Here is a 19,037-nt window from a genome sequence, read left to right as displayed (position 1 = left end):
TTTGCTTCTCTCTCTCCAACTGATAGAAGTCTTGGAAGACAGGAACTTTTTTGTTTCATTAAATCTGCAATATCAACAAGAGTATCGGGTGCATAGTAATATTTGTCAGTGAATGAACCAGTCAAAAACAGTGTTCCATAAAGATGCAGTTTGGGTTTTATAGCCTATGATGTAATTGCTTACATTTTTTGTGGATGAACCAGTACTTTGCATTCTTCAAACCTTACAGATGCTGTGTTGCTACTTCTGTATTGTAGTTCATATTCTTAAATCTGGGATGCATAATCATGACTGAGAAATAGTCTCTGGCCACTAGAGATAGCTCGTTAAATACAGAGATGTCTCAATTTTCTATTATGTTAAAGAATATTTTCGGAGGAAGGGGGCATATTTAAAACTAGTGCCCCTAATTGGCTTTACAGAAAAATTTTGTGACCCTAAAAATATGCTGGAAGGAAGTTAATTGGAGATAGGATATGAAGAACAATAAAGTTGTGTTTACAGGCTGAGCTCACTTACCTTCATGGTGACTGTCTTGGTTGCCATAGGTTTTAGATGACTGTCATTAATTACCAGTTTCATTTTTTGACCTAATTTTTAAAAATTTTCGTCTAAAAAATTCTAACTTCATGGCAACGGAGGTGTAATGTTCCTTATTAAGTCTTCCTATTCTTTCTTGAAAACTTGTAGGTAAAATGTGTAGACACAAGACTTTTCCTCTATTTTTAGTCACTTTAAAAATTTCACAGCACGTGAAGAAGTTCATGGCTGAAAAAACTGACAGCTGCATGTTATTGTTGAAATAGAAATGGCTTAATCAGGAAGATCAGCATCTTTATTACCCTTTGTGCAAGTGGAAATCTGAGGGTAACTTTTTACTGTGAATTTAAAAAATCTAAGACTGAACAGTTTGAGTTAAAATACTTCTCTGATAATAAATTGACTTGTAAATATTAAGAGGTTAAAGGGAAATGCATTAGCAATGAGAAGAGAAACTTAATTTAACTGGGAAGGCTTTCATGGATTTTATTGTGACATCGATCCCATTTATTATTAGTTTATCTTTCCCCACCCAGTAATTTCAATTCCTAATTAATAAGAGTTAAATAAGAGATAAGCGGGGCTCAGTCAGTTAAGTGTCTGCCTTCAGCTCAGGTCATGATCTTAGGGTCCTGAGATCAAGCCATGCCCGGCTCCCTGCTCGGGGGGGGGGGGGGTCTTCTCCCTCTCCTTCTGCCCATCCCTCCTGCTTGTGCTTGCATGTGTGCACTCTCTCTCTCTCAAATAAATAAAACCTTTAAAAAAAAAGAGATAAGCTATAGTAACATTTTATTAGAGTTCTGGGTGTTTAGTATACTTTTAAGTCTGAATAGTGAATACCAATAACCTACTAAAAGACGTAGGAACCGGAAATATACTTAGATCCTTTTTGTAGAGGTGCTTTGGTACTTCCATTAGTTCCTTTTGCAGAATTTTCAAATTCTTGTGTGTTAAAAACAAAAATACTTGAGCATATCGCATTGAATTTGTTGGACGGAATAGCTGGGTTTCAAAAACCAGTATTATGTATGACTCTTCTGGATTATTGTGTGAAATTATATAGTTAAATTTCTGAAAGATCTCTTTAGTAAATTGAATCTGTAAAGTCTCTGTTTAGATCTTTTTTTCTGAAAGCCTCTTTGCCTTTTATTATAAAAGAGCCTGGTACTGCTTTCTGTTTTAAAAATCCAGCTGGAAAATTACAGAGTACGAAAATTTGCCCATCGGTTCTTCCTTTGGAGAGAACAGAAAAGTATGTCTTCAAAATGGAGACTGACATTTAAGTATTCTATTAGTGAGAGTTTTAGCTTATATTATTTTTACTTTTTACTTCTGTTACTACATATATTTTGGCTTCTGCCTGGTACAGCTGAGTGTTAAAATACCATCATTATTTTATGTGGTTCTGTAATTGTTGTTCATATCCTCCAATGAGCTGTTTCTTTTTGAGCCCCCCAGAATCTCTTAAAAAAAAACCCAACAAGGTGTCCTTGGTACTCGTGTCTTTATTTTGGTTCTATTAAATTGAAACAACATATTTGTGTTGATTGTAATCATGAAAATTGACTCCTAAATGTGTCTGAAAGTATACTATACTTTAAAAAATAGTTTTATATGTATTCTTTTAAAAATAATCAATAGACTTAATTTTTAGAAGTTTTGGATTTATAGAATAATTGAGCAGATAGTATGTAGAGCTACATTCGTCTACCCCCCAGCTATCCACGTACCCATGGTTTCCCCTTTTATTAATCTCGCATCAGTGTGTTACGTTTATTATGATTATTGAACCAGTATTGACGTATTATTATTATAGTCCATACTTTACATTAAGATTCACTTGTTGCGTTGTACAGTTTTATGAGTTTTGACGGATACCTGATGGTGTGTATCCGTCATATCGGTTTCATACAGAATAGTCTCGCCACCCTAAAAACCTCCTGTGGTTTACGTGTTCATCAGTCTCCACCCAAACCCCTGGCAACTGTTGTTCTTTTTACTTTCTATAATTTCACCATTTCCAGAATGCCATGTAGTTGGAATCATACGGTATTAGGCTGACTTCTTTCACTTAGCAGTATACATTTAAGGTTCATATCCTTTCATGGCTTAATGGCTCATATTTTTAAATCACCGAATAATATTCCACTGTATGGATGTACCACAGTTTGTTTATCATTACCTATTGAAAGACGTCTTGATTATTTCCAGTTTTGGTGATTATGAATAAAGCCTGCTGTAAACATTTTTCTACAAGTTTTTGTGTAGACGTAAATTTTTAACTTAATTGGGTAAATGCCATAAGTGGGGATTGCTGGATCATATGATAAGACTATGTTTAGCTTTGTAAGGAACTGTCAAACTGTCAGTATATGTGTTCTTAAGAATCAACTGAATTGGGGCACGTGGGTGGCTCAGTCGATTGAGCCACTGACTCATGGATTTGGGTCAGGTCATGATCTCAGGGTCGTGAGATCTCCTTGGGATTCTCTCTCTCTCCCCACTCGATCTTTCTCTCTCAAATAAATAAATTTAATGAGAAAAAGAAAGAATCAACCTAATTAAAAACTATTAGAGTAGCTACCTCAAGGGAATGAAATGGGGGGAGATGGGAGGGACTGTCATTTTATAATATTTGAATTTTTTAAAACAAAATATTATTTTGTAGTGATTTTTTTACAAATAAATTTTTTCTCTAAAATACTTTATTTAATGCATAGTAATAAAAATTGAAAAGGAGGGGTGCCTGGGTGGCCCAGTCTGTTAAAGTGTCCAACTCTTGGTTTCAGCTCAGATCTAATCTCATGGGTCATGAGATTGAGCCCTGCCTCAGGTTCCGCACTCAGTGGGGAGTCCGCTTAAAGATTATCTCCCTCTGCCCCTCCCCCCACTGGTTTACACCCTCTCTTTCTCTCTCTCTCTAAAATAAATAAGTAAATCTTTTTTAAAAAATTGAAAATGAGTTACATGAATAAAAGAAGACCATTTAAAGCAGTATATTATCATTTCATAGCACTTTAGTTGTGGAGGATTTTAATAGTCTTATTTTTTAAGTAAAGAGGATAATTACCTTACTCCAGTCATAATTGTCCATTCAGCAAATTTATAGAGCATCTACCTGTGGCATAATTCTTCATAGAATTCTGCCCAGAGCTAAGAAGAGAACACACTTCATCCAGGCTTGGGATATCAGGCAAGACATCTGGAGGAGGTGAGATCTAAATTGCATTCTGAAGGAGAAATGTGAATTAACTAGGCTAACGTGGAGTGGAGAAGAGCAGGGGACGGAGAACACAGAATGAGGACAGTGTTTTCAAACTAGAGACCAAGTCATTTGCTTCTGGTTAATCTGATTAAAATCAAAATTAATTGATTCACACTCTCAGAGAAGCATATTAGATCTCGTCATGCTCTTGGCACTTGTTTGATAATCTGTAGGTGGGAAGAGTGGGCTCGTATTTTCTTTTTGTTTCTAGTGACTGGCAGGGCGTATTGCCCTAATGCCTCTTTTGCTTGGAAAACTGGAATAATGAATACCCTGAAGATATTTGTTGCTGGAGATGTGTCAACATCTATCGCTGTCACATGAGTTAAACATTGCATTCTTTATCTGATTTTAGAACATTGAATGGTTCAACTGTCACTGTTTGTGAGTGTACGTACATATAACTTTCTTGTGCCATCTATGTCTCATACTTAAATCTTTCTTCCCAGTATGTAAACTTACACTATAGATCCATAGATGTTTTTTTCTGTTTTCTATAGGATTCCAGGGAAACTAAAAATTATCACTTAGAGAAATGAGGAAAGAGGGAAAAACCAGGAAATGTATTGACATGAAGAGATGAAAGTGGATTGTGTTTGCTAGATTATAACGCAGGAGCCTTAAAAGAAGGATTAGTTGAGTTTTGACAATTGATATTTTTCCGAATCCAGTAAGGTGGATTTTAAACATTTTGGAAGGCTACTGACTTTTATTTGGTATCTTTTTCCAGATTATTTAAAATAATTAATAATACTTTTCCTTGGATCAAATTCAACTGTCAAATATTTTAAGACTTTAAATATGGAAGAGTTCACAATCTCTTACATTGAAAATCATCATAGGATATAATTTAATGTAAAATATGATTAGCACATTATCCTGTTTTCAACAAAAGTCACCCCTGAAGTCTATTAAATATTATGAAATTAATACTTTCCTCTGGTACCTGTTCCATTTTAAAAAGGAAAACAGAATTCTCATCTATTGAAGGGAGCAGTGAAACCTTGACATCAGAATATAGTTTCTGGTTTCTAACTCCATCTCTTGCCCCTGGCCGGCAGAATGCCTTGGGCAAGTCCCCTAACTTGACTGAGCTAAGTCTTTCTGTTTAAATAACTAGAATTAAGTAATGAATATGAGAGTTCCTCCAAACTATAAAACAGTTACAAATATAATTTGCATCATTATCATGGAATTTGTCTTCCAGTACACATTTTATAACCCACTGAACAAGATTCCCAAGAGGTCAATTACTACTACTTACTTTATAACTTCTGGCCATGTTTTCTGTACCAGAATCTCACTGGCATGTGAAATGTTGAGCAGTGGACAGCCTAAATCTATGTGCACATAATTTTCTATAACCCACGGGAGGACTGAAATGCTGAAAGATCTTAGGAACTGGGGCAAGACCTAAGGCTAACATAATTCTTCGGTCCAAGGGCAAGAAAGAGGAGAGGGTAATTGTGGTGTGGGGCTTTTGTCTGACCTGTTCCATGTCTCTAAATGTGTTTGCATTTGGGTGAGGGATAACTGTATGGGGGGGGCAGTTAAAATGTCTGTTCTCGGGGCGCCTGGGTGGTACAGCGGTTAAGCGTCTGCCTTTGGCTCAGGGCGTGATCCCGGCGTTATGGGATCGAGCCCAGCATCGGGCTCCTCCGCTATGAGCCTGCTTCTTCCTCTCCCACTCCCCCTGCTTCTGTTGCCTCTCTCACTGGCTGTCTCTATCTCTGTCAAATAAATAAATAAATAAATAAATCTTAAAAAAAAAAAAAATGTCTGTTCTCTTCCCCAGATCCCTCCTTACGCTAATTTACCATGATAGATGAGGAAAATGTGAACTTATCACAACATATTTGAGACTTTTGTAGAAAATCCTTTTTTTCTTCTTCCTGTTTGTGATTTCTGTATCCTTCTCCCCCATTCTATTCTTTTTCTCACCTTCTCTATGTCATTTCTAAAAGTATTCCTTCGAAGGCTATCTTCTCTACATTCTTGGTTATTCTATTCTTTTCCCTCTTTTCCTCTTTGCTCTTGTAACATTACTTATTTAATCCAGCAAATTTGTATAATTTTACTTTCCTGTTTTATCAGATGCTCCTTATTTTTTATGCCAAGTATGAAAGTTTACATTTGAATCTAATAGAGTAAATGGAAGACATTGTAAATTATTAAATTGCATTTCGACATATGGTATACCCCTGGATGTAGTGAAAATGAGCGCTCATATTAGCAATGACAATGTAATAGTACAGTGCTTTTAGACTTTTGGTAGTGTGTGTTGATGGCCTTAAATGCTCATATTCATACCCTTAGACCTAGTTAATTTCAAACCCTAGAATCCATTTGAAATAAATAATCTTAAGTAATGAAAAGACTATGTAGCATTCTTAATGTCATACAATAAGGGAGAGTTATTTTGTGGGCTGTTATGTAGCCATTTAAAATTATGTATAGCATGGAGAAAGTTCATAATTTTAAAACCAGAATTAAAATTTGGACCTACAGGAGAACTTAGCGAATATAGATTTCACATCCAAGGTTGGTGAGAGTATAAATTCACACAGGTTGGGGCGCCTGGGTAGCGCAGTCGTTAAGCGTCTGCCTTCGGCTCAGGGCGTGATCCCGGTGTTCCGGGATCGAGTCCCACATCGGGCTCCTCCGCTGGGAGCCTGTTTCTTCCTCTCCCACCCCCCTGCTGTGTTCCCTCTCTCGCTGGCTGTCTCTGTCACATAAATAAATAAAATCTTTAAAAAAAAAAAAATTCACACAGGTTAGTTAAAGGGCACCATGGCAATATTTCCATTTAAAATCCACATACCTTTTGACCTAACAAATATACTTGTAGGTTGCCTTACTGATAAACTCTGATATGTGCCAAAATATTTGCAGTTATAATCATTGCAGCAGTAATTACAGTAAGTCTGTCCAGGGGCACCTGGGTGGTGCAGTCAGTTAAGTGTCTGACTCTTGGTTTCTGCTGAGGTCATGAACTCATGGGTCATGGGTTCCAGCCCCATCTTGGGCTCCCTCCTCAGCAAGGGAGTCTGCTTGAAGAGTCTCTCCCTCTGCCCTTCCCCTCACTTCGGTGTGTGTGGAGCTCATTCATGCTCTCTCAAATTAATAAATAAATCTTTTTAAAAAATAAGTCCATGATTTTTTGGTAAGTAGTGAATAGTTTCTTTTCTAGGAATTTATCTGAAGGAAATAAGGCTATGGATAGATATAAAGCTAAGACATATTTATCCCTCTATTTATAACTGCAGAATAATATTAAAACCCTCCGTGTTCAGTGAGATCAGATTAGCGAAATACAGTTTATCCTCCATCAGTAGAAAACTGTGCAGCATTATGGATCACACTGTAGAAGACAGTGTATGATGGCATTATCTTCCACGGCACAGACACACGTGTGAGCACATGCACGTCTACACAGGGAAAGAAACACTGCTCTGTTTGTTAACTTCTTCCCTCTGGGTAGTAAGATACAGATACCTTGTTTTTCTAAATTTTCCCTTAACATTTATAAAATATGTAAGAACCATGAGTATTTTTTTTAATTAATAAGAATATTAAGTGTAGTATAAAGAAAAGACTTAGCGGAAGTATAATAAAAATTGTAAACAATAGCTAGTTTTGAGTGGTGGGACAAAAGGTAACTGTGTGTGGTGTGTGTGTGTGTCTTTTCTGTATTTTTCTTTAATGAGAATGAATATTCATTTATTGGAAATGAAGGTTTTGTTTTTTAGTTTTGTTAAAAGCATGGTTGATAAGCAACTAATTAACATAGTGCCAAATAATTTTTATATAATTAAACTTAAAAACATTTTTATTTTCGTTTTAGGCTAGAAATATTCATACAGGAGAGTTGGCTGCAGTAAAAATTATCAAATTGGAGCCTGGTATGTATTAAAACTCTCAAGACAATTTTTGAATATTTTTCTTGTGTAGTTCATAGATATAGGACTTAACAAGCATTTTCCATATTTTTTTCCTTATTTCCCTTCTTCCAAAAATAAATCTCTGTTGTCAGGGCAGTAGGATATCCAATATGGTTAGAATTAAATTCCATTGGAGATTGTTAGTTAAAGATGAGTTTGGTGTGATAATTTTGTTGCTAAATAAAATTTGAAATGTGTACATTCAAAAAATTGGAAGGCACATTGACAGTGCTAAAGTAATTTTCTTTTAAGGTTGTAGTGAAATATTTGAACTTCAGTTTTAGCTTTTACAAGAATTTAATTAGGAAAGTATTCATTGATGGAGTGAGATATTTGGTAATATCTGGGAGAATGGTATTTTATGTGTCAGATGTAACCTGGCTGCTTGATTTAGGTTTAATAATTCCGGTCTTAGCCTAATGCTTTTTTTTTTTTTTTTAACACTTTTGAAATCTGTTTGTTTTAAAAACAGCCAGGGGCGCCTGGCTGGCTCAGTTAGTAGAGCCTGCAACTCTTGATCTTGGGGTTGTGAGCTTGAGCCCCATGTTGGGTGTAGAGATTACTTAAAAAAAACAAACAAAAAACCCAAAAAACATACTGAGTAATTTGCTTTGAAAATAAAACAACTGTGTGTAAAACCTTAAACAATTTTGTTATTTCGATAACGTAAGAGCTTTCTCATGAAAGCAGTAGTAGCTTTTTTTCTCCATTTTTTTTTATTCTGGTAAAATACATATAAAAGAAAATTTACCGTCGAAACCATTTTTAAGTCTACAGTTCAGTGGTATAAAATACATTGATAATGTTGTGCTACCATCTCCACCATCCATCTTCAGGACTCTTCATCTTGTAAAATTTAAACTGTATACCCGTTATATAGTAACTTCCCATTCTGGTCTTCCTCCTTGCCCCTGGCAACCACCATTTTACTTTTTGTCTCTGATTTTTCACTACTCTGGGTACTTGATTTGAGTGGAATCATATGGTGTTTGTCTTTTTCTGACTGGCTGGCTTATTTCACTTTGCATAATGTCCTCAAGGCTCATCCAGTTGACACATATGTCTGAATTTCCTTCCTTTTCAAGACCAAATGACATTCCATTGAATGAGTAGATCACATTTTACTTATCCATTCATATGTTGATGACACCTGGGTTGCTTCCACATTTTAGCTGTTGTGAATAATACTGCTATATGAGGATGAGCATACAAATATTTCTTCCAGACCTGCTTTTATTCTTTTTATATACCCAGAAGTGGAATTGCTAGATCATATGCTAATTCTATTTTTAATTTTTTAGGGACTGCCATACTGTTTTCTGCAGTGGCTGTATAATTTTGGGTTCCTACCAGTAGTGTTCAAGTGTTCCAGTTTCTCCACATCCTCATCAACACTTGTTGTTTTTCTGTTTTGTTTTGTTATAGCAGCCATCCTAATGGATATGAGGGGTATCTCATTGTAGCTTTTGTTTGCATTTCTGTAGTGATTAGTGATATTTAGCATCTTTCCATGTGCTTATTTGTATATCTTTTTTGGAGAAATGTCTATTTAAGTCCTTTGCCCATTTTTTAATTGAGTTGTTTCTTTCCTTGTTGAGTTTTTGGAGTTCTTTGTTATAATCTGAATATTAATCCCATATCAGATATATGATTTGCAAATATTTTCTCCCATTCCATGGGCTTTTTACTGTGTTGATATTATCTTTTGGTGCATAAAATTTAAAAATTTTCATGAAGTCCAGCTTGCCTATTTTTTCGTTTGTTGTCTGTGACTTTGGTATCATACTCAAGAAATCATTGCCAAATCTAGTGTCAATAAGCTTTGCTTTATTGTAAGAGTTTTATAGTTTTAGGTCTTACAAAGTCTGCGATCATCTTGAGTTAATTTTTGTATATGGTGTTGGGTGAGGGTCTGGCTTTGTTTTTTTGCTTGTGATATCCATTTTCCCAGCACCATTTGTTGAAAAGATGGTCCTTTCCCCATTGAATAGTCTTGGCAGCCTTGTCAGAAATTTTTTTGGTTGAAGGTCGAAAAACCTTTGACCATATGTACAAGGGCTTACTTCTGGATTCTCTATTCTGTTCTATTGGTCCATATGTCTGTCTTTATGCCAGTATCACACTATTTTGAGTTACCATAGCTTTGTAATAAGTTTTGAAATCAGAAAGTGTGAATCATCCAATTCTGATCTTTTTCAAGATTGTTTTGGCTATCCAAGGTCCCTTGAGATTTCATGTAAATTTTAGGATAAGTTTTTCTATTTCTGCAAAAAAGAGTTGTTGGAAAAAGGAGTGGTAATTTTTGACCACGTAGGTGAATATTTGGTGATTTGTTCATCTGCTGCTTCATAAACTTAGACACGTAGAATAATTGTGTGACTGTAATTATGCCAATTTCTTAATTTGAGCATTTAAAATGTTTTTGCATTTCAGATACAATATTTTCATCATTATGTATATGATTTATTAGAGATTACTGAGGGTAGCATATGCTGCAACACTTTAAAAATAAACTTTCATATAAGACACCGTATCCTTTTTTTCCCTGGGTATTAGAAATTGTTACGATACTCTCAGAGTTCTCTTAGTAAGTTCTGTTTAGGAAGTATAGAGTGGTGTCACTAACACAGATAGAAGAGAATATAACACAACTGTGCAAGCTTTTGCCTCTTCAGGAGGAGTCACTTGAGCAAATATTCAAGTTATGTTCAAGGGATGGTTATAGTCCAGATAATGAATGGGCTGGGTTCTCAGAGGAAACAGAGATACTTATCCCTTCTGTGCCCTTGGTGAGTGCACTGGGCTTGCTTTAGCATAGTTTCACTTAGTTGAGTTGAGGATATGTCTTACTTTTTACTATAGTTCATATAATGAATTAATGAATGTATTTTTAAAAATCTTACTATGCTGACTTCTCATTAAGTCATAAAAGAGAAACCTATCATATGATATTATTTAATACACAAGGATTAATTGTTTGGACCATTAATTAAGACACTTTGAAAGGTTGGAATTTTTTTGTGCTTTGTTGACTTTATGTCAGAGTTCATTCATATGTAAGATTGACTAATGTTTAAATTCTCCCCCAAAAAGAGTAATACGAAAGTTCAATAAATGCTTGATAATGTGATTTTAGTATTTGATCATTTTTATATTGTTATGTGCCTCTACTTACGTTTTGCCCAAGTCTACCAAGTTGTCTTTTATTATTGATTTTTATATGCCATTTGCACTTTGAGAATAGTGACTCTTTCTGTGTTTTTCAAGTTTTCCCCAGTTTGTCTTCTCTCTTCATACTCTGATTGTGATCCCTTTTCTTTTCTGTGTGGAAATGATTTATTTCTTCTTAGATAAATTATCGGTTTTCCTTTCACTGTTCTTCTTTTCCTCAGTAGGCCTTTTCTACTGGACAATTATAAAACTAATTAACTGTAATATTTTCTAGTTTTTTCCTTTCTTCCAGTATTTCTATATTCACTCCATCAGGGACAATTTTGTTCTAAGGGGTGAAGGAGAACTCTACGTTTATTCTTTTTCAAGTGGCTAGATAGTTTCCCAGAGCTGTTTACACAGACTCTTGTCTTTTATTCACAGGTTCAAAATGCCTCAGTTGTCAATTGTCGTAAACCAAATTTCCATGTATCCATCGGTTTTGTTTTCTGTTCCAGTGATTGTTTTTCCCCCCGTTCCTTCTTCAGTACTGTCCTGTTTTTAATGACTCTAGCTTTTCATTGCATTTTATAATCTTCACTGCTTTTATTTTTCAGGAGAACTTTCAAATCATTTTTGTCGAAGAGAAAAAAGCTTGTGAGATTAATTTAGAAGATAGAGCATTTTGAGAGTAGAAATTCAGGTCTTCAGCCAAGTATTATAACTTGCCAAATAATTCATATTTATGATATTTCTTGCTGTTACAAATGGCATTTCTCCCCCTTACATTTTCTAGTTGGTTACTGTCGATATTTATGTAAGTCATTGATTTATTGGACTTATTTTCTCTCTGGCAGATAGCTTTTCATAGATAGCATTTCAGTAGATAGCTTTTCATGCCCTTTGCACTTCGTCAAACATTGATCATGCCAACTCTCCTTTTTGATTATATTTGTGTGGCATATTAACAAATGGATAGAGCTGCTATACTTGGGCCTGTCGTTTTACTTTAATCCTTTCTGGGTCATTGGTTTTTAGGTGTTTTTCTTAATCATATTTGAGTTTTATTTTATAACCCAATCTGAATCTTTCTCCTTTTAATAGATGAGTCTGTTACTGTATTGTTTAGTGAAATGTTTGATCCTTTGTTGTGGTTTTTTTTAAATGTTTTTTGAAGCTTTTAAAAAATTATGGCTAGAGGTTTGTTTTATTTTTACTGCTGATAATTTGAAAGTTACACAGTCTAGTTTTAACAGAGGATGGCTTACAAGACTTTGATTAACATTCTTAAATGTGTTTTTTTGGTTTATTAATTTAAGCAATGAAAGTCATTGAGTTCTAGGTTTAAAGATGTTGAATTTTACATGTTTATACCCTCCTGCCTCTTCGTCTCCCAATTTTCAGACATTGCTTAGTTTATTTGGAGGTTTTTGCCTGAGAATTTTTTTAGAATACTGGGGCATTTGAGTGTGTGTCAGTCTGCATATCTTTTAAGAATTATACCAATTATTTGAACTTAGTTTTATATTTAAGTGGATTCAGTGCTCACTCTTGGTCTTTTCATGCCATGTCTGTGCCATTCTGACTGGCCTATTTCGTATCAGCTATTAATAGAATGAATCATATCATCACTTGAATACGTTTTCCTTTATGTATTAACAATAGTAGAATTTGAATCCGCAAACGGATTGTTCACCCCAAACCTGCTCTTCCCTCAGCTTTCCCCATTTTGACAAGCAGTTAGCCAGGCCAAAAATCTAGGTGTTGTCCTTGGGATTTCTCTTTTATTTGTACTCCAGAGTCAGTCTGTTAGCAGGTTTCTTCAGCTGTACCTCTAAAATATATCCTGCATCTGTCTTCTTCTCTTTATTGCCGTCTTTGTCCTCCTCGTCTCCGTCTCCTCTCCCACACCTCCCATCTGCTGCCGTCTAGTTGCCACAAAGCCGCCACACTGATCTTTGTAAAACAAATCAGATCACAGTGCTCTCCTGCTTCGAACCTCCCTGAAGCTTTCAAATCCACTTAGAATAATATTCACACTTTTAACGTTGCTTATAAAACCCTACCTGATTTGCTCTTGTCTGCTTCTCTGAACTCATCATGTAACTTTTCCCCTTCTCTACTCTGCTTTCATTTTTTTTTTTTTATTTAAACAGCCCAAGATTAAACTAGCCCTTCATTCTACCTGGAGTACTATTTTTCGTGATCTTTTGAACAGAAGGCTTCTGGTCATTCACATCTTAGCTTAAAAGTCATGTCCTCAGAGAGACCCATTTCTGACTACCTAATTTAAAGTAGCCACTCAACCCCTTGTTAATTTAGTTCTCTGAAATAAAATTTATATGTTTATGGATGTATATGTATTTTTATAATGAATATATATAAATGTGTAGTCTCTCTTTACTGTTACATTTCAGCATCTGTAACAGTATAATACGGCACAGTAGGCACTCACTAAATAGTGTTTGTACAAATGAATATTAAAAATGTCTTTATTTTGCTTTTGAATAAGAACGACCAGTTGACTGAATATAGAACTATTTGTATTGCACATTCTTCCATCCTCAAAAATCTACAGACATTTTCTCTGTGTATAGTGTTAGGGAAAACTGTAAGACCGTCTTGGCATTTTTGCTCTGAAGGTCTTTCTGTTTCTGCCTAATTATTTGTGGCAGTAATACTGCTTATCTTCTATAAGCTATGATGTTCAGAACATAGGACCTTAATATTTATTATATCTTCAGATTTCAATTCATGGTTAATAGTAATTGTAATTTTAGTAAATTTAGTAAATAACAACTATCCTTGTATTTTAAATATATATACTTTTTATTTTAGTAAATAGTTTCATTTATTTTCAACATCTGTGCTTTAGAATTTGAGGAATTGATCTTCTGGTTGTGACAGTGATTTCATTCATTTGGGTTGTTTCATTACATCTTATTCATGAATTTTTTTCTTTTGTATTTTGCCTCTTTTAAAAAAATGTTTTTCTGTTGACCAAAGATTTCTTTCTTTCTTTCTTTCTTTCTTCCTTTCTTTCTTTCTTTCTTTCTTTTCTTTTCTTTTCTTTTCTTTCTTTCTTTCTTTTTCTTCTTTCTTTCTTTCTTTCTTCTTTCTTTCTTTCTTTCTTTCTTTCTTTCTTTCTTTCTTTCTTTCAGCATTTTCAGTAAAGCCAAAGTAGATGGTGCTTTCACATTTTTGGAACAGACTTAGGGAATGATTAGGTAAAAAATATGATGTTATGCTAATGAATTTTTCCCAACATTCAGTTCAGATACTTCAGATAATTCCGGAGACAGCTGTATTTGAGAAATGAATTCTTAACTGTACTCAGCAGCTTTTAAAACAATTGCGCTAAAGCCAGTGTAATACAGAAGTGCTTCCTTGTATCGATTTAACAGATGAGCTGGTTTAGAATTATACTTAGACATGAAAAGGTAATTATTTGCCAATATGACTTAGAAAAAGCCTTATGTCTGATAAAATATAAACAACACTTTTTTTTAAGTAAATGTTATCCCAGCTGTAAACTTAATAATACTTTTCACCCTAGGTAAAAATAGATTTTTGAAGCTCATACTAATTGTACAGTTCTGAATTTTATTACAGATTTACCTCACAATTTACTCTTAATTAAAGATTATTATATTTATGATATAATATTATGTTTATGTAATAATATATTTAAAATTTCACTGAAACAGATTGCTTTTGCAACTCTAATACTCATAAAAATTCTAAGTGAAACTCAGTTAAAAATAAAAATAAATTAGCACAGAGAATTGTTTTTTTAATTAGTCACAAAAATAAAAGAAAAAGAAAATGTCAGCATTCCTTCCTGTGTTTCTATATTTTTGTTGCCCTTCATTTACACAGGCAAATAATTATTTTTAAGAATGATTAAATCATTTCTATATCTTATTTTTATAGTAGATACTTATTAAATATGCATACCATCTTACAAATGGTGACATTCAAATAAAGTTTGGCTTACTAGTGATTAGTATTAAAAATAAACGATACTAATGATACCCTTTTGAATTTTAGTTTCATTTTCCATCTCTTTGGTCAGACCTAAGGACGGCCTTAGAAAAGCAGGCAGATATTATGTTGATGCGTGTCACCATGTTTTCCTGTCTGTGTCTGAATTGCAGCCTTCCCTCTAACTCATTTTACAGATGCTCATTTTGCTCCACAAGTCTGTAGCTAGTGGCAGCCCACAGCCAGAACAGAAGTAAGATTCCTGGGAAAGCTAATCATCAGAATCCTACTTTCCCTCCCCCACCTTTTCTTCTACGATTATTACCCCTCTTTTCTGGGGAACTAAAGGGTAATATTTTAAAGTTATGCACATGATAGTTTGTTAAAAACTGTGAACAACTCAATAGCAAAAAGAACTGCAGTCTGATTAAAAAATGGGCAAAGACGCTGAATGACATTTTTCCAAAGAAGACATCCAAATGGCCAATAGACACATGAAAAGATGCTCAGCATCACTCACCAGGGAAATGCAGATCAAAATATCACCTCACACCTGGTAGAATGGCTCTTATCAAAAAGACAGGAAATAAGTGTTGGTGAGGACATGGGGAAAAGGGAATCCTTGTGTACTAGTAGTCGGTGGAAATTAAATTGGTGCGGCCACTATGGAAGACAGTGTGGTGGTTCCTCAGAAAGTTAAAAAATAGAAACTATCCTATGATACAGCAGTTCCACTTCTGAGTATTCATCTGAAGACAATGAAAACACTAACTCAAAAAGATCTCTGCACCCCTATGCTCGTTACAGCAGTTTTCACAATAGCCAACAAAAATGTGGAGTGTCTGTCCATGGATGAATGGATAAAGATGTGTGTATATGTAAAAAAAAAGAAAAAAGAAAAAAGAAAAAAGAAGGCAGTCCTGCCGTTTGTGACAACATGGATGGATTTAGAGGACATAATGCTAAGTTAAATAAGTCAGACAGAGAAAGACAAATGACATATGATTTCACTTATATGTGGACCCTAAATAAAAACAAAAACCAAGCTCACAGATACTAAGAACAAATTGGTGGTTGCCAGAGGCGGTTGGGTGGGGGTATGTGAAATGGGTGAAGGGAGTCGAAAGGTACAAAATTCCAGGTATAAACTAAGTCCTAGGGACGTAATGCACAGCATGGTGATGTAGGTAACAATACCGTATTGCATATGTGGGAGTTGCTAAGAAAATAAATCTTAAAATCTCATCACAAGAAAAAATTTTGTAATTACTGACAAACATTAACTAGACTTACTGTGGTGATCATTTTACAATATATATAAATATCAAATCATTATGTCATAAATCTGAAGCTAATATAATATTGTATGTCTGTCATACCTCAATTAAAAACAAAACAAGACTGTGAGCCTTGCTATTTATAAGGAGGGGATTTAATAAAATCGTTATCCACGGTGATTAATACGGTATACTTTTGTTTGTATGCTTGTTTTTTAAAATGCGGAATTGGAAATGTTCATGAAATAATTCAGCATTTTTAAGTAAGATAACAAGTTAAATGTACTTCATTGATTTAGACAGTTTTCAAAATGAATAGGAATCTGTATCTTTGGATGTTTAAAACTTTTCTTAGTTATTTTATTTTTTTGAGAGCGCAGGAGCATGAATGAGGGGGAGGGGCAGAGGGAGAGGAGGAAGCAGACTCCCCACAGAGCAGGAAGCAAGACGGATACATGGGGCTCAAACCCAGGACCTGGAGATCATTGACATGAACCAAAGGCAGACGCTTAACCAACTGAGTCACCCAGGCGCCCCTCAGTTTTGTTTTGTAATACTTCATCTCGTTTGCTGGAAGTATAAGCAGAGAAAGTAAATTTTTAAAAAATCAAAATGTATATAAAGATTTAAACAACTGTTAGTTTGCCTTGTTAATGTTCTTGAAAGAAATCCCAAAGTGGGAGCTTTGGCCAAATAGGACAAATGTCAGCTATTCTGGTTAAGTGGTATGTTCTTGCTTTTTTAGTTTTTAAGTTCTATTTTAAAATCTAAGAATTTCTATTTTTCAAAATAATCTGTGAAATAAAGTATTAAGTTAATATTACTTAAGTAAAATAAGTATCCTGTCTTGATTATTTGGAAAGTTCAAGTCTGAATTGGAGGAAAAGTTAAGTTGAGGTCACAAATGCCCACCAGTGTTTTGTTTTTTTTTTAACTGGCTTTAAATAATGGATACATAAAGCTAATAAAGGCTAAATAGACATTTTCTTTTTTTTTTTATATATATATTTTTTTAATAATGATTTTTTATTATGTTATGTTAGTCACCATACAGTACATCCCCGGTTTTCGATGTAAGGCTCGATGATTCATTAGTTGTGTATAACACCCAGTGCTAAATAGACATTTTCTGCCATATTATAAGTAAAAATCACTTTGTTATGCTAGGGTACTCAGTTTCAGGTAGATCCCAATTTGCTTTTTGAACACAAGATAACATTTAAATGAAGGTGCTTACTGTTTTCTGTGTAATTTAAAAGGTGAGCTTCAATATCTGGTTCTAAATTGGTGAAATTTAAAACTGTTAGGTATTTTCTCTGTAGATGAGTTTTCAGAATCTAAGATAGGCATTCCAAAGAAAATGTTTTGTTAGAAATGACTGTTCTGTTTGCGTTCTATGCTTGTTTTGCTCAGTGGAAAAAAACTCATATTTCCTTATTACCAACAAAAACAATCAAATCAACAAGATGTTTGAAAATTATCTGACAGAATATTTAGCATTGAATTAATTGGTTTTCTGGAAATGATGCTATTAATGTATCATTTGTATAGTAAAATCGGTTTTCCCTTTGATATCTGTCTTTAATATTGATTTCATTTCATAAACTTCAGAAATATATTTAGTACTTACTAGTACAAAAAACTTTTTCCATGCCCAGTTTAAAAAAAAAAAAAGCTTTTTTTTTTTTTGCTAAGTGTTACAAATATTAATTAAAAAAGCTACTTTTTGCATTGCAATTTTACTGTAAATGATACCACAATTTTTAGGTTACTGGATTTTTATTTTCAAAACATGTATTTGAAAACAGTAAATTTTAAAACTTGAATATCCAAACATAGTGAAATGGATAAATAAATTAGTCTATATTTCCATAATTTTGTATTATTTTTATTACGGTAAAAAGTACCTATTATTAAGCTTTATCATCTTAACCATTTTTAAGCTTATAGTTTAGTGATGTTAAATATATTTACATTGTTGTGAAACAGATCTCTGGAACTTTTTCATCTTATAGAACTGAAAGTCCATATCTATTTTTTTAATAATATTTATTTTGTTATATTAGTCACCATACGGTACATCCCCAGTTCTTGATGCAATGTTCCATGATTCATTACTTGCATATAATACCCAGTGCGCCATGCAATATGTGCCCTCCTTAATACCCATCACCGGCCTATCCCAATCCCCCACCCTCCTGAAAGTCCATATCTGTTAAACAACAGTTTCCTTGCTCTCCTTCCCTCAGCCCTTGGTAACCACCATCTACTTTTTATATTTATAAACTTGATTACTTTAGATACCTCCTATAATTTGTCCTTTTATGAGTGGTTTATTTCACTCAGCATAATATCCTCAAGGTTCATCCATGTTGTAGGATTTCCTTCCCTTTTAATGGCTGCATTGTATTCTACTGTATGTATACGCTATGTTTGGTTTATCCATTTACCCATCATTTGATGGACATTTGGGTTGCTTCCATCTCTCAGCTATCATGAATAATGCTATGAACATGGCCATGCAAATATCCCTGATACCTGCTCTCAATTTTTTGGATATATACCTAGATATAGGATTACTAGATCATATGGTAGTAAATTTTTAAATTTTTGAGGAACTGCCGTAATGTTTTCCATAATGAGTGTACCATTCTGCAGTGCCAGCAACGGTGCAGAAGGGTTTCAGCTTCTCCATGTCTCTACTAACGCTTGGTATTCTGTTTGTTTTTTTTTTTTAATTATAGCTTTCCTAGTCGGTGTGAGGTGAGGTGATATCTTGTGGTTTTGATTTGCATTTCTTGGATGGTTAGTGATGTTGAGCATCTTTTTATATACTTCTTGACCATTTGCATATCCTCTTTGGAGATATATCTATTCAAG

The 19,037-nt window shown here is 34.2% G+C and overlaps 1 protein-coding gene across 5 annotated transcripts in view; it reads left to right on the top strand.

Annotated features, from left to right (window-relative positions):
* Positions 1-19,037, top strand: part of MAP4K5 (mitogen-activated protein kinase kinase kinase kinase 5) — a 100,029-nt gene that overhangs the window by 16,646 nt on the left and 64,346 nt on the right. For 4 of the 5 annotated variants that reach the window (XM_057306456.1, XM_057306453.1, XM_057306454.1 and 1 more), the window contains one exon: positions 7,650-7,707. The exons of the other annotated variant lie outside the window; for it this stretch is intronic. In XM_057306456.1, coding sequence (XP_057162439.1) covers positions 7,650-7,707 — 58 coding nt within the window. The remainder of the gene's footprint in view (positions 1-7,649; positions 7,708-19,037) is intronic. 5 annotated transcript variants of the gene reach the window in all.

This window comes from Ursus arctos, unplaced genomic scaffold (genome assembly GCF_023065955.2).
Source record: "Ursus arctos isolate Adak ecotype North America unplaced genomic scaffold, UrsArc2.0 scaffold_37, whole genome shotgun sequence".
NCBI lineage: Eukaryota > Metazoa > Chordata > Mammalia > Carnivora > Ursidae > Ursus > Ursus arctos.
This window is presented reverse-complemented; position numbering and strand designations above follow the sequence as displayed.